Source organism: Marmota marmota, unplaced genomic scaffold (genome assembly GCF_001458135.2).
Source record: "Marmota marmota marmota unplaced genomic scaffold, marMar, whole genome shotgun sequence".
Lineage (NCBI taxonomy): Eukaryota > Metazoa > Chordata > Mammalia > Rodentia > Sciuridae > Marmota > Marmota marmota.
The window spans coordinates 5,460,197-5,485,566 of record NW_026000171.1 but is presented as its reverse complement, the minus strand read 5'-3'; the positions used below and the strand labels follow the sequence as shown (position 1 = coordinate 5,485,566).

The 25,370-nt window shown below is 45.0% G+C and overlaps 2 protein-coding genes across 4 annotated transcripts; one reads left to right on the top strand and one right to left on the bottom strand.

The window, feature by feature from the left end:
* On the top strand, positions 1-19,827 carry Itfg2 (integrin alpha FG-GAP repeat containing 2). 2 transcript variants are annotated; one of them, XM_015500764.2, is made up of 13 exons: positions 1-230; positions 6,053-6,148; positions 6,916-6,957; positions 7,132-7,303; positions 8,241-8,380; positions 8,800-8,969; positions 9,566-9,663; positions 9,858-9,911; positions 10,007-10,098; positions 10,800-10,917; positions 12,214-12,387; positions 12,463-12,587; positions 19,123-19,827. In XM_015500764.2, exons 1-12 carry the CDS (start codon positions 135-137, stop codon positions 12,564-12,566), a joined length of 1,356 nt encoding a protein of 451 aa, XP_015356250.1. In that variant the 5' UTR covers positions 1-134; the 3' UTR covers positions 12,567-12,587; positions 19,123-19,827. The 2 variants fall into 2 exon arrangements, with proteins under 2 accessions (XP_015356250.1, XP_015356251.1); XM_015500765.2 differs by lacking the exon at positions 19,123-19,827 and having other exon boundaries at positions 3-230; positions 8,821-8,969; positions 12,463-13,577.
* Nrip2 (nuclear receptor interacting protein 2) lies at positions 14,523-22,933 on the bottom strand. Of its 2 annotated transcripts, XM_048787705.1 has the most exons (7): positions 22,789-22,933; positions 22,009-22,330; positions 18,444-18,596; positions 16,870-16,952; positions 15,921-16,039; positions 15,640-15,692; positions 14,523-15,395 (listed from the first exon to the last, which is right to left on the bottom strand). In XM_048787705.1, the coding sequence occupies exons 2-7, from the start codon at positions 22,198-22,200 to the stop codon at positions 15,303-15,305; spliced, it is 693 nt and encodes a 230-aa protein (XP_048643662.1). In that variant the 5' UTR covers positions 22,201-22,330; positions 22,789-22,933; the 3' UTR covers positions 14,523-15,302. The 2 variants fall into 2 exon arrangements, with proteins under 2 accessions (XP_048643662.1, XP_015356253.1); XM_015500767.2 differs by lacking the exon at positions 22,789-22,933 and having other exon boundaries at positions 22,009-22,509.
* Between the last annotated feature and the right edge of the window lie 2,437 nt (positions 22,934-25,370).

Genomic DNA, 25,370 nt, shown 5'->3' with positions numbered 1-25,370 from the left:
CGAGGAATACAGGGATTGGAAATTTAGACGGTGACGTAACTTTCCGCTTTACGTGGCCTTCCGCTCGCTCGGCAGTCGGAGGGGGTTCGGGGTTCTTTTGGCGGGCTCCCGGTCCCTCCGCCCTCAGAGGCTCCATGAGGTCAGTTAGCTACGTGCAGCGCGTAGCGCTGGAGTTTAGCGGGAGCCTCTTCCCACACGCAATCTGTCTCGGAGACGTCGATAACGATGCGGTGAGTGCATGCGCACTATAAGGGACGCAAGCAGCCTGCATCCGCGCGGGGCGGGGCTAGGGAGGAAGCCGCCGCCGGAGGCGCGCCTGGTGAGCCATGAGCATGCGCGCTGGCTGGAAAACTTTATTGATGTCTTCCTTTCCAGACGTCACTGCCGGGGTAGTTAGGCAGATACCCTGGGAGCTATTTCTCTTCTGCCTAATTCAGTAATTTGTTCACAGTAGAGCCTGATAAACTCCGGTGATACCTGGACTAGTTAACGAGTTAGCCTCCCCTCATGGCATCACCTTTCAGATTACTACCTTAAACTGAAAATGATACCGCGCTGCATATAACTCCGCTGCTCCAGACTTCCCTAACCCCTCCCACCCTGGCAGAATTGGTCATTCCCGCGTTGTCTCACATGGCTGTAAACGCACCTTTGCTCTTGCATTATGTTCCGGAATAGAACAGGATTTCTCTGCCTCCTGTTGTCGGGCAACTTGTTGCCCCTATCTTGACACTGTCGGGTTTCTATAGTGCCTACCCAGAGTAGAGACAGATGACTGGCATCTTTGAAGTGTTAACGCTTTGTTGAATTGCAGAAGCAATCTCCATCTATTTTTCTTTTTCTCAGCAATCATTACTACTTTCGTTGTTTAAATAAGTCAGTACAGATAAAGCACGTAGAACAATTCCTGGCACACTACTAACACTCATTAATTGTTTTTGTTGTTGTTGTTGTTGTTGTTGTTGTTTTTAGCTTTCAGCAGACACAACATCTTTGTATGTGGTGCTGAGGATCGAACCCAGGCCGCACGCATGCCAGGCAAGCACGCTACCGCTTGAGCCACATCCCCAGCCCTCATTAATTGTTAGTGCTGTTTTATTGCAGTCTGCCCTTCCTATCTAAGTGTTCTGCATTAGGGATTCCACCAACCAGGGATAGAAAATATCTGGAGAAAAAAAAAATTGGGTCTGAACTGAAATTATAGACTTTTTTTTCTTGTTATTGTTTCCTAAGCAATACTGTATAACAACTATAATCGTGCATCACTTAATGAAGGGGATGCTTCTGAGGAGTACATTGTTAGATGACTTCATTGTACTAACATCACAGAGTGTACTTACACAAACCTAAATAGTATGGTCAACTATAGGCTACATAGTATATACCTTCATATGTGTGGTCCACCATTGGTTGAAATGAATGTAGCGCATGACTATTTGCATAACACTTTAGAAATGATTTTAAGTATATGGGAGGTCGGCCCGAACTTCAAGCATCCTTGGATTTTGGTATTCACAAAGTGGGAAGAGCTGGAACTAATCCCTCATAAATAGGAGGGACAGCTGCAAATTATATTACCTTTTTTTTTTCCCACCTAGCTCCATTACTGTAAGTTCCATAAGGATTGAATTTATTTATTTATTTATTTTTAAAGAGAGGGGGCTTGCAGTTTTGCCCACACTGGCACCAAACTCCTGGTTCATGCCATCTTTCTGCAGTACTCTGAGAACTGCAACAACAGGTCCTTGCCCAGCCAGAATTTTTACTTTTGATATATATGTACTAGGGATTGAACCTAGGTGCACTTTACCACTGAGCTACATCCCCAGATCTTTTTAAAAATTATTATTACTATTTCCATTTGAAGACAGGGTCTCACTAAGTTCTTAAGTCCTACATTGCTGAGGCTGTCATCGAATTTGCAATCGTCCCACCTTAGCCTCCAGAGTCACTGGGATTATATAAATTCCAAGCCCAGCCAGGAATTTTTTTTAAGTCTGTTTTTTCACTGCTTTATTCCCAGCATCTTAGATCCTGGCACGTAATAGTCATCCAACAAGTGCTTTTTGATTAAATTAATATTGTTATTTTCAGAAAGCAAATTGAAGCCAGGCATGTAGGCATACGCCTGTAATCCCAGAGACTGGAGTCTGAAGCAAGAGTATTACAAGTTGCAGGCCAGTCTCAGCAACTTGAACAAGGCCCTATGCAAATTAATGATACCTGTCTCAAAAGAAAAAAGAAATGGGGATGTGGCTCAGTAGTAAAATGCCTCTGGGTTTGATCCCCAGTACCAAAAAAAAAAAAAAGAAAGAAAGAAAGCTAATTGAAAAAGACATTGTAGGCTAGAATGTAGCTCAGTAGTAGAGCACTTATCTAGTATTTACCAAGCCTTAGTTCAGTCCTCAGCACCACAAAAGAAAAAAAAAAGAAGAAGAAGAAAGAAAAGCAATTGTGTTTATGTGACACAAAGCAAATTGAAGAGCTTTGCCTGCTATTTATAAATATAATTGAAAGAAGGGCAACTAAATAAGACAGTTGGCAAGTGGTCAGGTATAACACTTGATCCACAGAGTGGAGATAGAAATTTTGTTAGGGGGAATACTTAGGGTTGTAACTCAGTAGTAGAGTACATGTGTGAGGCCCTGGGTTCAATTCCTGGCACCACTGAGAAAAAAGAATTTTTGCTAGTGGTTCTAAGCTAACATTTGGAGATTTAGGAACAGGGAAAAAAAAAAAAAAACAAACTGATTTCAGCCTACTAAAACCCATAGCTTAAAGCTCTTTGAAACCAATTTCTTCCTCCTTTTTTTTTTTTTTTTATATTTATTTTTAATTCTCGGCGGACACAACATCTTTGTTGGTATGTGGTGCTGAGGATCGAACCCGGGCCGCACGCATGCCGGGCGAGCGCCCTACCGCTCGAGCCACATCCCCAGCCCTTCTTCCTCCTTTAACATTGCTAACCAATCCAATGGTGAGTGACCACTGGAGGCCAGAACCAAGCTCATCCACAGAGATCTGGTGGGAAGCATTCTAGCTGCTGGAAATGTCTTCTCCCCCAGGATGTTGCCTCATTCACTCTCTGCCTGGCTGACTCACATCTGCTTGCTCACTGTACCTACAACACTGTTTTATGATTTTCTTCCTGTGTCTGTGCACCAGCCTCCACTCGCACCCATCCCCCACCCCCCACCACCTTGCCTGGCAGAACTGGAAGCTCCTTCTCAGCAGGGAGTCTGACATTTATCTTTGTACCCCCAACTGGTTGTCCAGCTTTACCTGAAAACTACAGGACTGACCTGGCATTCTCTTTCATTTAACTTTTCTAGTGTGTAGGAAGCCCTGGATTCCATCCTCAGCTCTGCAACCAAAAAAAAAAAAAAATGCATGCATACACACACACACACAAAATCTTTGTTGTTTGTTCATAAAACATTTATTGAGGTTTTACTTGTGTATTGTGGCATTTGATGAATAAATGTATAAAAATTAATTCTATGAAAGATGCTAACAAATTCCCTATCCTTGGAGGAGTTCAACTAGAGGCTAAAACTCCACCTGGTATTGGTATTCACTGTAAACCAATCACTGTTCTAAAGGCCTTCCTCTGTTGGTTCGATTCTCACAATCTTATGAGGTAGATATTCTCATTATCCTTTTTACTATTTAATTATTTATTTTGCAGTGCTGGGGATTGAACCCAGGGCATTGCTCATGCTAGGCAAGTGCTCTAATACTAGCTACATCCTCAGCCCTATCCTGGTTTTATAAATGAAAAATGTAAGCAGAGAGAGCTGGATTTAAATCCAGCCAGTTTCACTCTGAACCCAAACACTGTGTTCCCTTTCTCCTGGGTGTCTGTAAAAGTCTTCTTGGCAGCCATATTTGAAATGTTGGCTATAGAGTTTCATATAAATAAGATCTTTGTATTCTGTGATCTACTATTCTCACCAGAAATTCCCATAACTATTAAAAAATAAATCCAAGAGTCAAATCATTATTGATAAATCCCAATTTGCTTCTAACTTTTTCTTATGTTTATTATTGTTGGTGGTATTTTGTTGTTATTGTTTTGTTTTGTTTTGCTTTGCTTTTGGTACTGGGGATGGAACCCAGGGATTCTTTATCACTGAGCTACACTCCCAGTTCTTTTTTATTTTTTATTTTGAGATAGAGTCTCACTGACTTGCTGAGGCTGGCCTCAAACTTTTGATCCTCCTGCCTCAGTCTCCCAAGTTGCCAGGATTACAGGAGAGCACCATCAGGCCCAGCTTTTTGTTGTTGTTTTGAGACAGTATGTCTCATTATGTTGCCCAGCTGGCTTTGAACTCCAGGACTCAAGCAGTCCTCCTGCCTCAGTCTCCCTAGTAGCTGGAACTATAGACGTGCATCACCACACCTGGCTTCCTTACTGTTGATCTCTTTGTTGCCTTAGAGTTAAATCTCTTGAGAATCTAAGTTTAAGATTAGATTCTGTTCTCTCTGTTTGGGGAATAGGAGTAGGGTTAGCTATACCTCCAAGAGCAAATCATAAAGCTGATTGTAGAAATAGAGTTTAGAGCCATTTGGTTTTCATGGTTAATCCCTAAAAGGGCAGCTGCCCAGGTAGGTAGCAGTCATAGGGAAGAGCCTTCATGTTGGGGTGGCCTCATCCACCCACCCACCCAGAACCTAGCCACCACTTGAGGGCACCAGAGACTCAGAGCACAGAGACTCTGCCCCTCAGTCACCAGAATCCCTTTTGTATTCACACATGCTGCCAAGATCCAAAGGCCTAGAGGAGGGAGGCCCCAGGAGCAGACCTTATCTTTTTATTTAGCTCCTGATTGAATACAAGGTTTGAAGTTAGAGTCTTCAAGAGTTCAATATCACTAGGCATGATGGTGCATGCCTGTAATCCAGCTACTTGAGAGGCTGAGGCAAAAAGATCAAAACCCACCATGGCAATTTAATGAGACCCTATTTCAAAATTTAAAAAAAAAAAAAAAAATTAAAGGGTTGGAGGTATAGTTCACTTGAAGAGTATTCCTGGGCTCAATCCCCAGTACAAGTTTAAAAAAAAGAAAGTTTAAAAAGTTTAAAAAAAGAAAAGTTTAAAAAAATCAGTATCTTAGGCTGTTTTCAAAACCATTTTGTCCCATTTATAATGGACAAATTAGAAGAGCTGAAGTCAGGCATGTGGGGCAGAGAGCTGTTCAGATGTCAAATTTTTCTGGGAAGGATCATAGATTCCATATAGCATCCAACACATACACCTACCTAAATGGAAATATTTAAATCCTGGGAAATTGATTTTGTCTGTTTGTTTTTGGTGCTGGGAATAGGACCCAGGGCCTCACATAAACTAGGCAGATGCTACAACTGAGCTATATCCTTACCAGTCTCAAAGGACTTTTTTTTTTTTTCTACAGTATTAGAATAAATTCAGGGAGGCTCTACCAGGAGCTACATCCTTAGCAACCTTTGTTTGTTTTTTTTGGTACCAGGGATTGAACCCAGGGGTATTTAACCACTGAGCCACATCCCCAGCCCTTTTTAAATTTTGAGGCAGGGCCTCGCTAAGTTGCTAAGGCTGGCTTTGAACTCACCGTCCTCCTGCTTCAGCCTCCTGAGCCTCTGTGATTACAGGCATGCAGCACCATGCCCAGCTTGTTTTTTAATTTTTGAGACAAGATCTCACTAAGTTGCCAAGACTGCCCTCAAACTTGCAATCCTCATGCCTCAGCCTCCTGAGGGTTTTTTAAAAATGTTTTCTAGATGTTGATAAACCCTTTATACACACATACACACACACACACACACACACACACACTTATTTATTTATTTATTTATTTATTTATGTTGCTGAAAGTCAAACCCAGTGCCTCACATATGCTGGGCAAACCCTGTACCACTGAGCTACAATCCCAGCCCCATTAAAGAATTTTTAATAAAGTTGTTGAATTTACAAATTGAAACCTTGTGATTTCTCAGGGATGGGCTGAGTTGAGAAAAGCTTGCTGTGGTTTGACAGGATTTCATCCTAACAGTCTTTTCTCTCTATTTGAAGTTAAATGAACTGGTAGTGGGAGATACCAGCGGAAAGCTGTCTGTGTATAAGAATGACGACAGCCGGCCATGGCTCACCTGCACCTGTCAGGGAATGGTCAGTATTCACCTCCCTGGGTCTGAGGGAATAGAGATAGAATCCACTCTGTGCAGGGATTGGCAAGGGAGAGTTCCATGCCAGAGCTCCCCAGTGTCTTTACTCCCCAAAGGCTCAGCCCAGCCACTGCTTTAGGATTCATTTAACTCAGGGAGAATGGTGCCAGGCACTACTCTCATCTGTCCCAACCCTCCCGACAAGCTTGGATTGTCTTTTATATTATGGAGTGTCCCTTGGTACTTTATGGAAGCTGCCTAAAGTTGTTCATATAAAGTCAAGTATCACTTCACAATGGGGATATGTTCTAAGAAATGCATCATCAAACTCTCATCATTGTCAAATATCATAGAACATGTAAACACAAACTAAGACAGCTGTGATGCCACTAGGTGATGTAATCTTATGGGACCACCATCGTGTATGTGGTCAAAACATTGTTATGTGGTGCATGAGTGTGTAGTCAAATGGGGGTGGTGATTTGGTACATCTACAGATATGGTTGTCTAGCTATATTATATGTAGGGTTCTATTTTGTTTTGTTTTAAACCTAAATTGTCTTACCTAGCTTAAATCTTAATTGTGCTATATAGGTAAACTGAACCTATAGCCCAGTAACTCAGTCAATAAAGACTATCAGTGTAGATTCCATGGCACAAGTTTTCAGCAAATGATGGTAATTATAAAACTCATTCCTCCTTGCATCACAGAGATTAGGGGAGAAATGGTCTCCCTTATAACCTCCCTGAGCCTCCCTTTCTCTCTTGCAGTTGACTTGCGTTGGAGTTGGAGATGTGTGTAACAAAGGAAAGGTGAGGACTCTCAGGGATCTTATTCTTTGTTAAGACTCTAAGGCCTTCCCTCCATCCCTGTCTCTCAGTGGAAGTCAGCCTTGACCCCTGAGATCTAATATTTAGATTTTTAGCTTGTGCCCATACCTCCTTCCCCAGTCTAGTGCATCTCTCCTGTACCTCTGTCTTTCCCAGAACCTGGTAGTGGCAGTGAGTGCTGAAGGCTGGTTTCACTTGTTTGACCTGACACCTGCCAAGGTTCTGGATGCTTCTGGGCACCATGAGACATTCATTGGAGAGGAGCAGCGTCCAGTCTTCAAGCAACACATTCCTGCCAATACCAAGGTCATGCTCATCAGCGACATCGGTGGGCATGGCTGCCTTTGCAGGCAGTGGGGGCGGGTAGGAATCAGTGGGTACTAGAACAGATTCCAAGAGACTGGGGTGAGGATGAGGGTGAAGTCCATATTCATTTATACATCTATTGTGTATTTAATGCAGAGTTATTGAGTTCACAGTGTAAGCCAAGCATTGTTTGAGACTCTAGAATTACAATAATGAATAAAACGCACAAAAATCACTGTCCTCTTGGACCTTACTAGGAAAAAACAGGAAAGAAACAATATAAATTTTATAAGAAAATTAAATAGTAGGATATAGCTGAGTGGTAGAACGCTTGCCTAGCATGGGCAAGGTCCTAGGTTCGATCCCCAGCACACACACACACATACACACACGCACACACAAAAAAATCAGTAGTATATTAGTGATAATAAATGCTATAGGAAAAAAAAAACACAAAGATTTCAAGCATATCGAGGTGGAGGTAGCAGTTTTAAATGGAATTGTCAGGGATGTTCATGCTAAGAAGGTAACATTTGGGGGCTGGGGATGTGGCTCAAGCGATAGTGCGCTCACCTGGCATGCGTGCGGCCCGGGTTCAATCCTCAGCACCACATACAAAAAACAAAGATGTTGTGTCCGCCAAAAACTAAAAAATAAATATTAAAATTTAAAAAAAAAAAAAAGAAGGTAACATTTGAATGAATTGGCACATTGGCTACATATGTAAGAAGTAAGAGGAGAGAAGTGATAGGACCTGCAGGACATTTGCATGAGTAACTGCTATGAGCACAAGGAAAGGCAAGGTGACCAGCACAGAGAGCTGGGCATAAAGTTGCACTGAACCAAAGGGACCAGTGGTGGAGATGGTAGCAGAATACAGGCTGCAAGAAGGTACTTTTAGGCCTCAAGCTGATCAATACAGATTTGGCTTCGGCCCCTCTTATTTCCTGTGCCCACAGATGGAGATGGGTATTGTGAGCTGGTAGTGGGCTACACAGACCGTGTGGTACGGGCCTTCCGCTGGGAAGAGATGGCTGAGGGCACTGAATACCTTACAGGACAGCTGGTGTCCCTCAAGAAATGGATGCTGGAGGGTCAGGTGAGAGGCTGAGCTTGGAGAACAAGAACCCTGGAGCTGAGAGCAAGGGCTTCTGGGAGAATGTCATGGGATAGGACCAAGGAGGGAAGCAGGGACCATCATTTTGCTGAGAGAGATCCAAAGAGGGTCATTTTCAGTCAAGGTCAAGCAGAAATTCCAATGAGTGGTAAAGAGAAAGGAATATTGGGCTAAGAACTAGGAGTGCGAAGGGAGATGGTATGGACTGCAGCAGGAGCTGGACCTAGTGGGGCACACACAGCAGAAAACAGATGGTCTGTGTAGAGGAGATGGCGCCTGCCTACTACCCTGGAATTCCTCCTCCTGCTTCTACCCTCTAGCTGGAGGGCTGTTCCTAGGACCCCCACCCCAGATCTTCCCTCTTCTCAGCAGAGTATCCCTTTATTCTCTCCTCAACCTAGTTAAGCCCCTGTTCCTGGCAGGTGGACAGTCTCTCGGTGACACCGGGGCCACTGGGTGTTCCTGAATTGATGGTATCTCAGCCAGGCTGTGCTTATGCAGTGCTTCTGTGCACCTGGAACAAGGATACTGGGTCCCCTGCTACCTCTGAGGGGGCCACGGAGGGCAGTAGGTAAGGAAGTATGGACTGTGAATGGTGTGGGGTACATGGAAGCAAGATGGGCTCCTGGAGGGCACGTGGCAGTGAGGTCTGCAGTTAACAGAGCTCTTTCATCTAGGTCCCAGCCCAAGCACCTTTCCCATTAAGGAAAATTACTTGGGACCCATGGAATCTTGGGCTTTAACCTTAGAGTTTCTGAAAGAGGTTCCAATTTTTTTTTTTTTTTTGGTACTGGGGATTGAATTCAGGGGCACTCAGCCACTGAGCCACATCCCCAGCCCTATTTTGTATTTTATTTAGAGACAGGGTCTCACTGAGTTGCTTAGGGCCTCGCCATTGCTGAGACTGGCTTTGATCTTGAGATCCTCCTGTCTCAGCCTCCCGAGTCACTGGGATTATAGGCATGCGCCACTATGCCCTACAAGGTTCCAAAATTTCTACCTGGCAGCCCAAGCTCTCTTCTATTTGCCATATGGGCCAGACAGAGTCAGGGATAAGTTTCCAAGCTGATTCAAGTCCTGGAAACTTATAGGGATGGCAGCTTCAAAGGGCCCAGAGAACTCAGCTTACTTGACCTCCCTCTTGGCCCACCTCCCTCCTGCCCACAGGGAGACCCCAGCTGCCCGAGATATAGTGCTGCACCAGACTTCTGGCCGCATCCACAACAAGAACGTCTCCACTCACCTGATTGGCAACATCAAGCAAGGTGAGGATGGGTGAGGGGGAAGAAGGGAAGGAGCTGAGGGATAGCTGGTCAGTTCTGAGGGAGAGGAGATCTTGGACCTGACCTCATTTCTAGTCCCATCCTTCCCTCTCTGTCACGGGCCACCCCTCATCCTGGAGATTGATCTTACTCTGTCCTTCACATTTTCTTATTGTGGCCCTTTTTCTCAACCACAGGCCACAGTTCTGAGAGTGGTGGCTCTGGCCTCTTTGCCCTGTGCACCCTGGATGGTGAGCAATGCTGGGCTGCATTGGGTAGGTGTTTGCCTGTGGGGTCTGCTCAGTGGCCTGACCCACCCACCCCAAGCCCATGTCTCCCCCTATAGGGACATTGAAGCTTATGGAAGAAGCAGACAAGCTGCTGTGGTCAGTCCAGGTGGATCACCAACTTTTCGCCCTAGAAAAGTTAGATGTCACAGTAAGTAGAAATGGTGGAGAATAGCATTTCTGCCTTCATGGAGAGATGGTTTTTAAATCAAGCCATTCTCCTATTCAAATCAAGTCTCTTAGACACATCAAGTTATCTGGAGTTAGTGTGTTTCCTGACACCACAGTATTTATAAGTTCTCTCTACTAGGCAGCTGGAAAAATTTCTTATTTCCATACCTTTCAGTAGAAGCAATAAACCCCCCCAAAAAGAAGTTACTGTAAGAGTCTAGAAGTGAGTTGTTAGTCCCGATTACAGATGTGCTTTTTGTAGTTTTTTTCTTTTCCATATGAGTCTATTTAATATGCTGTGCCTCTAAATTGGCAGATGGGGGCTAAACTTTACACTGCTATTGTGCATGCTTGATGGTTTTGAAGGCAGACCTGGCTTGGGGTCTTGCCTCACCCCTCTCCAGTTGAGTGACATTAGGCAAGTGACTATTTCTGAAAGCTGAAGTTTCCTCAGACTAAACTAGGGAATAATGTTTCCATCTCCATAGAGTTGCTGTGAGCATTTTTTAAAGTGGTTTATTTGACTTCAGGTACCAGGCACATGGGAGTGCTTCCTCAACTCCCTATTGGCCATCCAGAGCCAAGTTCATGGTCCTTTATATCTCATCCAGCTCCCATCATTAGATCTTTTTCTAAAACACCCCTTCACCACTCCTGCATCCTTGTCTTGGCCTTTTTCAGGGAAATGGGCATGAAGAGGTGGTTGCATGTGCCTGGGATGGACAGACATATATTATCGATTACAACCGCACTGTTGTTCGCTTCCAAGTGGATGAAAATATCCGCGCCTTCTGTGCAGGTGGGATTCTTCCCCATAACCCTTCTCTAAGTGCATTTGTATTAAATAAGCATATTACATAGGCTAGGTAAATGTCTGCCTCTCATTTCCACTCTTGACATAGTCCCTAATGAAAGTCTTATAAACAATTCAGTCCTTTAGCTCTTTCATTAGCTGCTGATGTATGGGTACTAGGTTGCCACCTTGACAATTTTAGATTTTTAATTTTTTTAGTTGTAAATGGACACAATACCGGGCTGGGGATGTGGCTCAAGTGGTAGCGCGCTCGCCTGGCATGCGTGCGGCCCGGGTTCAATCCTCAGTACCACATACAAAGTTGTTGTGTCCGCTGAAAACTAAGAAATAAATATTAAAAAAAAAAATTCTTTAAAAAAAAAAAAAAAATGGACGCAATACCTTTATTTTATTTACTTATTTTTATGTGGTGCTGAGGATCAAACCTAGTGCCTCACACATGCTAGGCAAGTGCTCTACCACAACCTGAACCACAACCTAGCCCCATCTTGACAATTTTAAATAAGAAAAATTAAAAGATAATAAGGTCTCCATCTATGAATATTTTCATAAGAATAAGAAGATTCTCATCATCTATTTTTCTGGAATGTGAGAAGACATTAGATAGTTCTTTTCTATCTGAACTTGCCAGAACTCTGTGAAGAAAATTCTCCCAGAGCATTCTCATTATTATCAAATCAGGGACCTGGGGAAGTAGCGCTAGCTCTTTGGGTGACTAGGGGATATGTCTGATGACTGAAATGGTAAAAAGCTAGAGTGTACCTCAGTGGTAGGATCCTTACCCAGAATGCACAAGGCCCTTGGTTTCCTCTGTAGCACTACAAAACTAAATATTATTTTAAAATGATAAAAACTGAACCATTCTCTGGAATACAAGTCCAGTGACTTGAAAGGTTGACATATATACTTTGAAAAAAAGGATTGACACCTAAGAGAAACTTTTCTTTCTGATCACATTTTACTAACCTATCTGTTAAACTAGCAAGGATGTCCCTCATTACTCTAGAAACATCACTAAGATGGAAAAATCAATAAATACCACTTTTTTGGGTGCTGTTCTGCCTGTTTTTTTACTATAATTTTTCTATACTTGGGATAGGGCAAATATTTTCTTTGTTTTCCCATTTTACTGAGTTCCCAATAGAGAAAAAATAGAAAGAGGGCCTTTGTTGCTTGACATCTGTGGGAGAGCCAAAACTGCTGATTCTGATGTTGAGTCTTGCTCTTGCCTTCCTACGGGGACTCCAACTTGACCTTTGTCTCATTACCCACATCTTCCAGGCCTGTACGCCTGCAAAGAGGGCCGTAATAGCCCCTGCCTCGTGTACGTCACTTTTAACCAGAAGATCTATGTTTACTGGGAGGTACAGCTGGAACGGATGGAGTCCACCAATCTGCTGAAACTGCTAGAAGCTGAACCTGAGTACCACAGCCTCCTGCAGGAGCTGGGGATGGGTGAGTCCCAGGAGAGACAGGGACCAGGTACCCAGGAAACCCACAGTCTCTTACCAGCCCCTTTTTGGCCCTCAGATCCTGATGACCTCCCTGCAGCCCGAGCCCTGCTTCACCAAACTCTCTACCATCCGGACCAGCCACTACCATGTGCTCCCTCAAGCCTCCAGGATCCCACCTAGCTGGGACTGGCCTCCTGTCTGGTGAAGGATCTTTCTGAACCCCCACTCCCACCCCCAAATGTATCTGTAATGTTGGCAGGATAGGGAATGTATTATTACAGAGGAGCAGGATTTGAGTCTTGACATGGAAGGATGGCAGCAACCCTAGGGTGACCTTGAACTAGAGACCTCTCAGTCTTTTTGGTGAAAGAAGAGACAAGGTGACCCTCAGCCCATTTCTTTATGGACCACATCCACCACATCAGCCAAGTGGATCATGAGATCTTGACCTTATTCAAAATCATTCAGGACACCACTGCCTCATCCCTGAGCTCCCTACCCTCACTATGCAGAAAACAGATGTGTCTATGAAGACAGAGTATAGATCTTTTGCATGGCCCCAGCACCCATAAGGAAACCAGACTTCAGATTCAGGGAAGCAGTGGATGTAGGGAATCCACCACCCAATCCTAAGTACCGTATTTCATGGCACAGCTCCATCTCATTGACATTAGTAATTAGTACAGGAATGGCGAATTCTTTGTTTTGTTTAGAGGGGTCTTTCATTTTACAGTGTAATCTTATTTGTAGTCCTAGCAACCCTGAGATGATTTTTCTCCATTTACTGAAGCAGCTGAGCCCGTATTTTCTTACTTTGCTATTTTTCTTTTTCTTTGGTGCTGCTGGGGACTGAGCCCAGAGCCTCATACATGCTAGGCAAATGTTCTACCACTGAGTGATACCTCCTGCCCTGCCATAGTCTTAAGTATTGCACAGCTTGATAGGCCTTGCTCCCATCTCCCCCACCCACTTGTTTCCCCCCACTTTATTGTCTATGTCATGGTGCTATGTTTACAGTCTGATGCAGGTTTCTGATTAGAATTATATATTGGGTAATTTATATTCTTTCTGCTCTTGTTTCTCTTCTCTAAGTCTGTGTTTTTCAAGTTGTACATTGTAATCATTGGGTGGGTTGTGGCCAGCATATCTGAAATAAATGAACTAGAATAGAATAAAGTAAAATAGAAAATATCAGAATCCACTGCTCACAGTATAGATAAGTATTGTTTTGTCACAATTGTGTGTGTGCATTTGTACTGAGTGTATTTTACAAGCCATTGCTCTCCATTGGACTAACCCAATGGGTCAACCTGGGGAAGGACCCTATTCACTTTTCCTTCCCATAAGCCAATAGGGACCAAGTTACCATTCATCTTTCAGTAGGTGGGAGGAGGACCAGAGAACAACACAGCATAGAGAAACAAGTGTTTATTCAAATGGAGAAGTAGCTAAGTCACGGCCTGCCTTGGGCCTGGGTCTGCAATCACAGAAGCAGCAGGAAAGACAGGGAAAGAGGTAGAGGTCATAGAGCAAGACAGTGAAGGAGAGGCAGTCCTTTAGGAGTTTTAAGACCAGGCACTACGACAAATATGCTAAGCAAGCCTTCCCTTCTTTTGACGGCCAGGGAGTCAGTTGAAAAGATAAGACCAAGGGACACAAGGTGGCTCCTTGCATCCTGTTTTTTCTCTAATCTACCCCACACTAAAGATTTAGTTTCCAGCCCAATGGTCCTAGTTCCTTAGTTTGGGTTAGATATCGCTGTCTTTCTCTACCCCAACTATGATTTGAGAGAGTTAGAACAGCCAGAAAGACACTCAGGCATCTAACTTCTTAAGATTTAGATTCTGCTCTTCACAGAAAAATCAGTGTGAGCCTTTGTCTTTTTGCCTTGGTTCCAAGTCTGGCAGGGAGATAGAAAGCCACTAATTCCAGGACAAGACAAGCTCAAGCTCAGAAGACATGAGAGGAGTAGGAAGAAGGCTTAATGAGGTGGATAGTTCTAGAAATAAGAATGAAGCAGGGCACAGTGGTGCCTGCCTGTAATCCCAGTGGCTCTGGAGACTGAGGCAGGAGGATCACGAGTTCAAAGCCAGCCTCAGCAACTTAGCAAGGCCTTAAGCAACTCAACAAGACCCTGTCTCTAAGTAAAATTTTTTTAAAAAGCGGGGCAGCACTGGGGATGTGGCTCAGTGGTTAAATGCTCCTGGATTCAATCTCTGGTACCAAAAAAAAAAAAAAAGAGAGAGAGAGAGAGAGAATGAATCTTGGATAGGTTAAGTCTGAATACTGACAGCCCTAACATTGTGTCCACCTTGCAGGGTTGTAGAGACAGTTCTCTACAGGGTTCTTCCTAACACTGTCCCAAAGCTCAGGGGCCCAGTGGGTACAAAAGCAAGTGAAAGAAGGATAAGTATCCAGAGTAAGTATTAGAGGCATACTCAGTTTTTGCACAGGGTAATCAATTGATCAGAAACATCCCCAGACATTTGCAGCCCATAAAATATATCTAATCAAAGTATTCAACCTTATGGGCTGGACATTCCTATACTAACTTCCCTTCCGTATATTGAATTATTCCATTTACTGTCTTTCCACACTCATCTCTGAACAGAATCAGAAGGGTAGGTGCCCAAAGAGCAAGTGCCAGAAGGGCCAGGGACCCAGGCTGGAGAAGCATGGCAGTCTAGCTGTGGGAGATAGGCCCTTTAGTGGAAACTTCCTGAAACAGAGGGCAGCTACTGAAAAGCAGAGAGGAAGGCAGCCAACTGAGAGAAATGGGACAGCGGAGGTCAGGATGGTGAGAAGAAGGACAAACACAGTAGTCCTCAGCTACCCAGCTCAGATAATGTCCCCACTCCATACATGGCTCTTCCTCTAAGGCAAGGTATTTCCCTCTGGGACCAACTGGGACAGCGGTCACTGGCCAGGCTCTTGGTACAGAGGCAGGAAGGGCAGCTCTGAGAAGGGGGCTTTCAGTCGCAGCACTCCATGTTCCAGGTCAATGCAGCACTGTGGGGTATGGAGTCCATGATACGAGGTCACCCGTCTGAAACCCAATCTTGTGTTCCCCCTTCCACTTCCCACAGCTTCCACCTGCTTTCTGCTGCTCCCTCTGCTTCCCATATACCTGGACCCCTGTCAGGGAAGAACCCAGTTCTCTTGACTTTTCCCTCAGAGCCTGACCTTCACTTCCACTCTGTGCTTTCTGCCTCTTTCTATACTTTGGATCGGGCCCCAAGTATGGTCACCTTACCTTGAGGGAGAGCAGAGTCTGCAGGCCCAGGCAGAATTCAGGACTGTCAACATCTGCAGAAACCATTGAAAAATGAGAGGCTGCATCATGGTCACTGCTGCGCCCTCTCGGCACTTCCTCCTTCCCTGCCCACCCCAATAGCAGGTCTGAGAATACTGGCACAAAGCTCAGGACAGTCAGAGCATCCTTGGGGACTGGCAGTGGCTGAAACTGCCTTTGCCATGCCCAGAAGAGAAAGGTAGGAGAGGTGACAAAAGGCTGTTGGCAAAGGGAGAACTTACCCACCACCTGGGCTGAGCATGCCACCTTCTCCTGCCCTAGTTGGAGCTCCAGCTGCTCCACCTGGGTTGGCCCAGGTGCCATGTCCCCACCTGGGGCTTTCAGAACCCTCTTCCCTAACCTGTGGTTAGGAAACAAGTGTTATGGCCACCATGGACTCCACAATCTTACTCCCAACCCCATTAATTGGCTACTACTGATTTATTCTCATTCAATCCCTGATACCACATGGAGTCTAAATCTTTATATTCCCTGCCTGAGCCTCCAACCCACTTTTTGGGGTGTTAGGAATGTGACTCAGTAGAATACTTGCCTAGCATGTTTGAGATCCTGGGTTCAATTCCCAGCACCATAAAAAAGAAAAAAAAGTATTTAAATAAATATGTACTTGCTGGACTTGGGGTGTAGCTTAGTGGTAGAGTGCTTTCTTAGCATGTGCAAGATTTCTAGGTTCAATCCCCAGCACTGCCAAAAACTTAATAACAGCTTTATTGAGATAGTATTCATGTATCATAAAATTCATTCTTTGCATGTGTGCACACACATGCTAGGCAAGTGCTCTACCTCTGAGCTAAATCCCATTCCTTTTTATTTTATTTTATTTTAAAGTTGAGACAGAATCTCCCTAAGTTGCCCAGGCTGACCTTCACCTTGCAATCCTCCTGCCTCAGCCTCCTGAGTAGCTGGAGTTACAGGCATATACCTCTTTGCACCTAACTAAAATTCACTCTTTTAAAGTATGTAGTTTGGGGTTTTGTTTTTGGTAGTGCTGGGATCAAATCTCACTGTCTGCTAATCAAGGCTCTTCCATTGAGCCATGAGCCAGCCCCAGTTCAGTGGTTTTTAGTATATTCACAGAGTTGTGCAATTATCACTAGCTTATTTGAGAATATTTTCATCACTCCAAAAAGAAACCCCATCCCCATTCATTCATGTGGACCACACTCTTACCCTAGGCGGCTGAGACATCCAGTGGAGATCTGATTGTGTTGGGTTCCTGTGTTCACAGCCACTCTAAGCAGCTGGTCCTGGCACTAAAAAAGAAGAATTTGGGTGGATCAGTGAGTTTCTCAGGAAGAAGGATTGGAGTTGGGTTGCTGGGTGCAGTGGTACATGCCTGTAATCTCAGCAGCTCAGGATGCTGAGGCAGGAGGATCATTGAGTTCAAAGCCAGTCTCAGCAATTTAGCAAGGCTCTAAGCAATTCAGTGAGACCCTGTCTCTAAATAAAATATAAAAAGGGGCTGGGGATGTTGCTCAGTGGTTAAGCATCCCTAGGTTCAATCCCTGGACTTAAAAAAATAATGATTGGGGTTAAGGCTTCAGCTTTCCCGGCTTTGATGGTTCTCTTAAAAATGAACATAGGGAATGAACTGAGTCTTCAAAAGGAAATTTTATGGGAGTTATAATTGAAGCAAAACTGTCTCTCCGGTAAAGAAATCAGAAAAGAAGCAGAGCCACACAGTGAGTCCGTAAGTTGGGAATGATTTGGCCAGAAATGGTGATGTTTGCTTAGAGAAATTCTCGTGAGGTTGAGGCCTCCTGGTTAGGAATAGAGGAGGGATGAGACTGGAATCCCTTATCAGGAAACTTAGATGTGAGTAACCAAGAGGTTCACCACTGCAAATAATGGAAGACAAGTTTGCTTTCTTTGGGATATTTACAGACATTTGGCTATACACTTTGATACACACACACACGTAGTTTTCTCATTCAAAATATTTATTAAGCATCTACAATGCAGAAGATATGCTGCTGGAAAGTACATCAGTGAATACTGTTCTTCAGGAATGTAAAGGAAGTAAAATATAACTCTGGTACAAAGGTGTTTTTGGTTTGAGGGGTTTTTTGTTTTGTTTTTGAAACACTGGGGATGGAACTCAGGACCTTGTGCATTACCATTGAGCTACACCTACAGCCTCGTAGAAAGTTCTAAAGTCTGTGAGAAGATTGAGTCAAGTGTCTTTTAGAAGTTGAGAGGGAGGAAAGCTATTTCCTCCTTGGGGCATCAATAAATCTCTCAAGTAGGAGGTAACATCTGAGCTGGGCCTTAAAGGACTGCAGAACTTGGACAGAGTGATTGGAGAACAGGAAGAGAGCTCTCTGGGCAGAAGAGTAGAAGAACATTTATTGGGAACAATTCAATAGTGGGTGTTTCAGTAGCTCTAGAGATGCCAGGGTCTTCACCTTGGAACATAGGAGCTTTTCCTGGGAGAATGCATTTCCCATACATGCATGCACCCTTCAGATATGTAGAGCAGTTGAAGAGGACTTAAGTTTTCACATGTAAATATTACAATTTCAGGAGAGAAATGATATCGTGGTGATAACAGATGGAATTGTGGGAGAAAAGATGGGTTGAAACAGAGAAAAAAGAAGACAGAGAACTTGTTTTAGGTCCAGGATAGGGGAGAAGTGCCCTTTTGCCCTTCCTATCTCTTTTCCCTGCCAGTCAGGGCAGAAAGAAGAACAAAGTGAGCTGCTCAGGGAGGTTTGTTAAGATCAGTGCCCTAGAAGGCCTCTCACCTTGCAGTTGACCAGAAGAGCTGGAATCTCTGTCCCACTGGTCTTCCTCTTGCTGTCCTGGCCATGAACCAGGGCCTGCACTAAGGGAGACTCCCCCTGAAGCCGACTCTGATTCCCCTCCATCAGACGTCTTTGGATCACGTTGTGCGGCTGCTGGCTCCATGACAAAATGAGACAGGCAGACAGGTGTAAGCTCAAGTATCTAGGCCACTCAGTTCCCCTATTTTACATACCCTAGAGTGCTCACCCACACCAAACCAACATCTCAGACAATGACAGAGCAGGACTAGGGATACAACTGGGTGGTAGAACATTAGCCTAATGAGTAAGACCCTGGGTTTAATCCTCAGTACCACCAAAATAAAACGAAAGAAAGAAAAGGAAAGGAGCCAACCAATGACTCCATCAACCAGATGTTTATAGCAAAATGAAACCCAGGATCAGATCATGCCATTGTTTTGGGACCCCGTTAGGTTTTTCAGCAATGAGGAAATGGAAAGAGGAAAATGACCCATTCTAGGTTAGATTGACCTATTGGCTAAAGGGACATTCCAGGAATTACTGTTAGGCTTGGAGGAACTTGGGTCTTAAGTATACCCTTTTGTGGAGATGGGGGAGAGGACTAATTCTGTCTTTTTTTTTTTTTTCCTTTCTGTCCTCTTCCCAAAATGGGCTGCAGATCCCAGATGGTGTGATGGAAAGAAGCAATGAAGTCTTCAGAACTGGGATGCTAGTGTTCACCCTTGCTAGTATTTTCCCTCATCCACTAGCACCTTCACCCTGTCCAGTCACTTCCTAGATTCTACCAGTTTGCCCTCCTGTCTGTAGGGTCTGGCACTGCTTTCTGTTACTACTTTCCTTAGCCTCCCCATAGCTCATCTAAGTCACTGGGCCTCAGTTCACAAGCACCTGCCTCTGGCACTGTGGCCTTCCCAATACACCAGCTCTAGGCTTCCAGACTGACTTATCAAAAACCCTGCCACCCAAAGTGTGGTCCCCAAAGCAGCGGCTTTAAAAAGCATATAGAAGCCTGCTTAAAATGCAGAAATCTCAGACCTAGTCAATCAAAGCTGGCTTTTGGGGTTTTATCTTTTTGCAGTGCTGGGGATCAAACCCAGGACCTCACATATGCCAGGCAAATGCTCTACCACTGAACCACACTCCCAATCCCAGAACCTCACTTTAGCAAAACCCAGGTGAGTTGTGTATCCATTCAAGGTGATGATCCAGATGACCTGGCTGCTGTCTGAATTTTCCACTTCACCTCCATACCTTCACTCCTGCTCACTCCTTCTCCCTGAAACCCCGCTTCCTCATTCTTCCCTAGGCCAAACTGGTGCCTGACTCAACATGCTGGATTCAGAAGAATGGTTCTTATTTTGCACCTGAGATTCCATGTGTACTCTGTAATTAGCGCAGGATCGACCTCCTCCAGGGTACCCTCTCTGGACTCTTCCTGTTCCTCCCCCTGCTCGTATCTCTCTTGGTTATGTTTCTCATAGATGTTATTTCTGGATTTCACTCCCCCACTACCCTGGAGAGCCTTTGAGGTCAGGTCTGTTTCTCATGTTTGTATACCAGGGCTTTACTCGACATCCAGTAGGTACTCAGTAAGCGCTTGCTGAAGAATGACTGCTCTCCCAGGCTCCACATGCTCCTCCACCTGCCCTCTCTCTTTGGGAGCCTGGGATTGTTTTTATACTCTTGGCCTCATGGGGCTCTAGAGGTTGCCTCCCAGCAGCAAGCTGCCAGCTCTGGGAAAAGTGCACTGAGTTCTGAACCAGCTGAAAAAAAAAGGAGGCGGGGGAGTTCAGCAGTTCCCATCTTCCACGTTTCCCACGATGGCTCCAGGCTCCAGGCCTCTCCCACATTGTGCAGTTTGATCCCGAGCTATCCCAGGGAGAGAGACAGTGGGACCTCCCAACCAATTGCATCTTCACTCCCAAAGCCATAAGAGGTAATGCTAGAGGTCAACTCAGGAGGTACCAAGGCAAAGGGCAGAAATGAGAAGCCCAGAAGCTGGAATCACCACTCTAGAATAGCATAGATGTAGGATGGTCCCCAATAGATGCAGAGTCCTAGCCCTCAGGAGATAAGAACCTGCTTCCCTACTCCATCCCTTTTCTCAGCTGTGCTCACTGTGTTTGCAAGGGGGACCAACCCTGGCTGTTCTCTGAACTCAAAGTTCAGTTAATCTGATCACTTTTCCTCAGTGGGGGCTGCTACAATGGAGCTAGGGCATTGCCTGACCTCTGGGCTGTGTCCCTGGAGGGGGAAATTCAAGCTGGGAGAATAAGGGAAAGGTAGGGCTAGGTCAGGAAAGGCAGTGAGGGCTGCATTTGCTCCCAGCTTCCCAAGAAGAGGTTTTTACTTCAATAAAATATAGTTCTATATCTTCTGGACCCTCCCTCTCTCAGGCTTACTTTATCTCTCAGGCTAAGTGGAATAGAGCCAGAGGAATAATAATCACATCTCTCTACTGCTATTAGTGAGGCACACTCCTAAGTGCTTAATATGCATTGGCTCATATAACTCACAGCACCCTAGGAGATAGGTGCTAATAAATTTCTCATTTTTTTTTTCTAGTAATGGGGACTGAATCCAGGGGTGCTGTGTACTGGTGAACTGCATTCCCATCCCTTTTCATTTTCTTTTGAGATAGGGTCTTGATAAATTGCTCAGGTTGGCCTCGAATTTATGATCCTCCTACCTCAGCCTCTGGAGTCACTGGATTACCTGATGTTCTCATTTAACAGGCGAAGAAACTAAGGCACAGAGACATAAAATAACTTGTCCAAATTAGTAAGTGGCAAAGCCAGGATTTGATCACAAGCAAGGTGACTCCAAAGTCCATGCACTTAACCATCACTTCTCAGAGGATGACTGGATATGCAGTTGGCCCAGGATTCCCTCACCTCCTCATCATTAACTCCCCTGTTCCATTCCCTGTGGGGGCCAAAGTTACTAGACGGGGAGAGAACCTGGTAGGGCCATTTCACTCAGAAGTGAGGGAGAGGACACTCATGGGGACCAAGAAGCCATATGAAACCTTGATGCCCTAAAAGTATGGAGGCCCTTGATGTTTTAATTCTGAAGGGGAAAGGTAAATGAATGTGCAGGTATGAAGAAGTCTGTTTGGGGGAGAACAGGGAAGTCACAGCCCTAAAATGATAAGTCCTCTAGGCTTCCTGGCCTTGAATGACTGCTCCACAGGATTCCTGGGTCCCCTAAGCCTCTACCCCTAAACAGCATAGCTCCCCATCACCCCCCAAGATAAGCCTTGGGCTATTGGGTGGCAAGATAGGGGCAGCTGAGCAATGACAGTGGGCCCCACAGGGCTGCCAAGTCACAGGAACAGCCCCAGCAGAGAGCCTGGGAATGGTCAGAGTGAAGCCCCTCGAGGTGGCCGGATCTTTTCTCCCCCTTCTCAGCAAGGGAGAGGGAACCTGAAGGTTGAGGATCTACACTTTCTGGTCCTCCCAACCACCCTCCTCAGGATGTGGGGAGGTGGAGAGAAAGGGACAGGGACTTCCTTGGCCATGGGGTGGGGAGAGGGCCGCCTCACCAAATCCTTGGAGGTGCCTAGCCTCTTGAGGCTGTCCAGGGGGAGCAGGTCAGCGGAGTCCTTGTGGAGGAATTGAGTGGCCTGTTTGAGCCGGCGTTGCTGGCCCAGGTGGGCTCGGTCCCGCAGCTCTGCTTCTTGTCCCTTCCTCCTGGTGTCTCCCTCATCTCTCCTGGCCTCCTGCTGGGAGCTCATGGCCCCGCTCTGGGTGAGCCAGGCAGGGCTTCGGAGGGGGCCTTCCTGTGTCCTCTCTGCTGCTGTGTCTCCCTGCAGCTTCCTGCCTATCTTCGTGCCTGGATTGCAGCTCCCCTTCTGACAGGAGGGTCTCAGCAGGAAGAAAAGAAGAAATAAATAAATAATGGGCAGGAGCAGCCACGTCAGACACCAATTTCCAGAGATTGCGGTAGAGGGAGTGAGGCTCCGGCTGGAAAAACCCAACCCCAGAGGAGAGGGAGGGCTGGCAGGGCCTGCAGCTGGCAGGTTCTGCAGAGTATCCAGTGTATTCTGGGGTCCTGGTCTGAGTGGGCGGTGAAGGGGTGTGTGACGATGCTGTAAACTGCCAGGGTGCGCGTGTTATTGTGTAGGGGCGGCAGCCTGTGAGCTCTGCGTGTGGGGGCAGGCAGGCATGTCTGTACGCGCGCCTAGACCTGGCTCTGCTCTGCGTCCCTCCCCGACCATCCGCTCCCAGCTACTGCTTCCTCCTGAAATTTTCTGCAGCCAGGGTTGGGGGAAAGCATGAAAGTGCTGTTTCCCACTCCATCCCCTGACCACCAGGGGCCTTACCTTGCTGGACCTCTCCTTTTCAGCGTAGCAGATGTCAGTCTTTAGCTAATTTACTTGGGAGTTTGGATTTTACACTGATGTGGTCTCTGTCCTTCCCCCTAAATTGTAAGGAGAACAGGAACATTCTAGCATGCAAGCCTTTGAGATCTTTCTTCTTAGGGGCTGAAGAAATCCCTGTGATATGCTGGTGAAGAATGCCAAGGAATATTCTAAAGCTAGTCTGTATCCTTAACTGGGTTGTCTGTGTCTTTACCAATAACTCATCTTAGTCTCTTCCTTTCATTATTTTTTGACTTAACAGTTATAGAATTAAAAAAAAAAAAAAAACGTACTCAGACAAGAGGATTGCTAGAACCCAGAAGTTCAGAGTCAGCCTAGCAAAATATTAAGAGCCTGTCTCTAAATAAAATTAAAAGTCATGGGCTGGGGTTATGGCTCAGTGGTAGAGCACCTGCCTAGCATGTTTGAGGTGCTGGATTCCATCTTCAGCAACATGTAAAAATTAAAAAATAAAATAAAGGTATTTAAAAAAGTGATGTACAAGGTCTTGGGTTCAAACCCCAGTACCAAAAAGAGAGAGAAATAAAGCAAAACAGAAAACCAATTATTAACAAGGAATAACTAATACATTGATTTCTAATAATGAGACACTGGGGATGAAATTTCCAGGAACACTACTCAGGAAAATTAAACCATTCTGAATAAGTAGGAATAGAAGTGGAAGTTTTTCTTTCTGAAAGAAAAAAAAAAAAACTTGGAAAATGTCTTCTTTCTCTCATCTTGTGGTTCACAAAAATCTTGAAGCAAATGAATCTAAATTTAGAAATTCTGAGAGGAAAAACTCAAAGTGTGAAATATAGCTCCTTCACTGCATTTGTTCTCCTTTGAATGAAGTTTTCCTTTTATTCACCAAAAAAATATCTGGGTTGAGGGTCTAGCTCAGTGGTAGAGCACTAACCCAGCCTGCACGAGGCCCTGGCTTTCATTCCCATCACTGCGGGTAGGGAGGACTTTTCAGAAAATATTTATTATCTACTCTGTGCCAGAGCAAGGCACAGCGTAAGGTCTTGGCTGTCATGAAATTTACATTCTGATGAGGAAGCCAGAGAACAAGCAAGTAAATTGATAATGTCAGGTAGTAGTACATGCTGAAGAAAAAGCAAGGTGAGAGCACAGAGAACCGTGGAGGAGCAGTGATAGGAGTGGCTCTTTAGAGGAGATGACATTATGCAAAGACCATCATGGAGCCAGCATAGGTGGTGGCCTGTAATCCCGGCTATTCAGAAGGCTGAGGCAAGAGGATCACATGTTCAAGGCCAGAATGGACAATTTAGTGAGACCCTGTCTCAAAATTTTAAAAAATAATAATTAAAAAAAAATGACTAGGGATGTAGGTCAGCAGTAAAGCACCCCTGTATTCGGTCCCCAGAAACACACACACACACACACACACAATGCTGGAGAAGGCTGCATAGTTACCTGGAGGAAGGACAGTCCAGACAGAGAGAGGAGTGCAAGTTATACAGACCATAACTTGCAGGCGGGGAGAGTACTTAGTCCCCACACCCCCATTGAACACAGGGACAGATGGGTACCTCACCATCCTCTGTGTCTGGCCTGGCCCTCCTGTGACCAGTCACTTATACCAGCAAGAAGACTGACTAGCTAGGGTATAAAGCTTCCCTGGTGCTGTGAGACAGCACGGCTACCTGTCCATGCTTGTCTTCACTGTCCTCTACACCTTTTTTTTTTTTAATATTTATTTTTTAGTTGTAGTTGGACACAATACCTTTATTTCACTTATTTATTTTTATGTGGTGCTGAGAATCGAACCCAGGTCACGTACGTGCAAGGCGATCGCTCTACTGCTGAGCCACAACCCCAGCCCTTCCATACACTCTTCCCGCTGGATCTGTCAGAACTGCAGGAGACTGGGGTCCCTCTGCAAAATAGTGAACATGGAGTGCTGTTGAGTGTGTTCCAAGCTCAGTGAGTGCTGTGAATCCAGGTGTTTTGAGGGACAATGAAGGCTGAAAAGGCACCAGCCTCATAGGCCCTCAGGCTTGAAGTTCTTCTAGAAAACTTTGGATAAAACCAGACTATAACTTTTATTTTCCATTGAGTGTCAAATAGTTATTACTGATTATACTTTGTGTGTGTGTGTGTGTGTGTGTGTGTGTGTACGCATGCTCAGTGCTGGAGATGGAACCCAGGGCCTCATGCATACTAAGCATGCACTGGGTCACTGCCCCTATTGATGATTCTAGACTAGTGCTATCCCATACAGTCATTGAGCACTTGAAACTGAGATGTTATCTAAGTATCAAATACATACTGGATTTTTAAATCAATACTGAAAACAATGTTAAACATTATTTTTAGGTAGATTACATTATTGTATATGGGTAATATTTTGTATCTATTGGGTTAAATAAAATACATTGTAAAATTAATTTCACTTGTTTGCTTTTAATGCAGCAATCAAAAATTTTTACTTTATTTTTTAAGGCCCTGGTTAGTTAGAACCCAGGGCCTTAAACATGTACTGCTGACCCTTACCTCCAGCCTCTGCAACTTAAAAT

Coding starts and splice junctions, on each gene's coding strand:
- Itfg2 (XM_015500764.2), top strand. CDS start 135: ATGAGGTCAGTTAGCTACGTGCAGCGCGTAGCGCTGGAGTTTAGCGGG. Junction 10,099..10,799: donor TAGAAAAGTTAGATGTCACA/GTAAGTAGAAAT, acceptor GGCCTTTTTCAG/GGAAATGGGCATGAAGAGGT. Junction 10,918..12,213: donor TATCCGCGCCTTCTGTGCAG/GTGGGATTCTTC, acceptor CACATCTTCCAG/GCCTGTACGCCTGCAAAGAG.
- Nrip2 (XM_048787705.1), bottom strand. CDS start 22,200: ATGAGCTCCCAGCAGGAGGCCAGGAGAGATGAGGGAGACACCAGGAGG. Junction 16,953..18,443: donor CTCTTCTGGTCAACTGCAAG/GTGAGAGGCCTT, acceptor CTTCTTTTTTAG/TGCCAGGACCAGCTGCTTAG. Junction 15,396..15,639: donor AGACTCTGCTCTCCCTCAAG/GTAAGGTGACCA, acceptor CATACCCCACAG/TGCTGCATTGACCTGGAACA.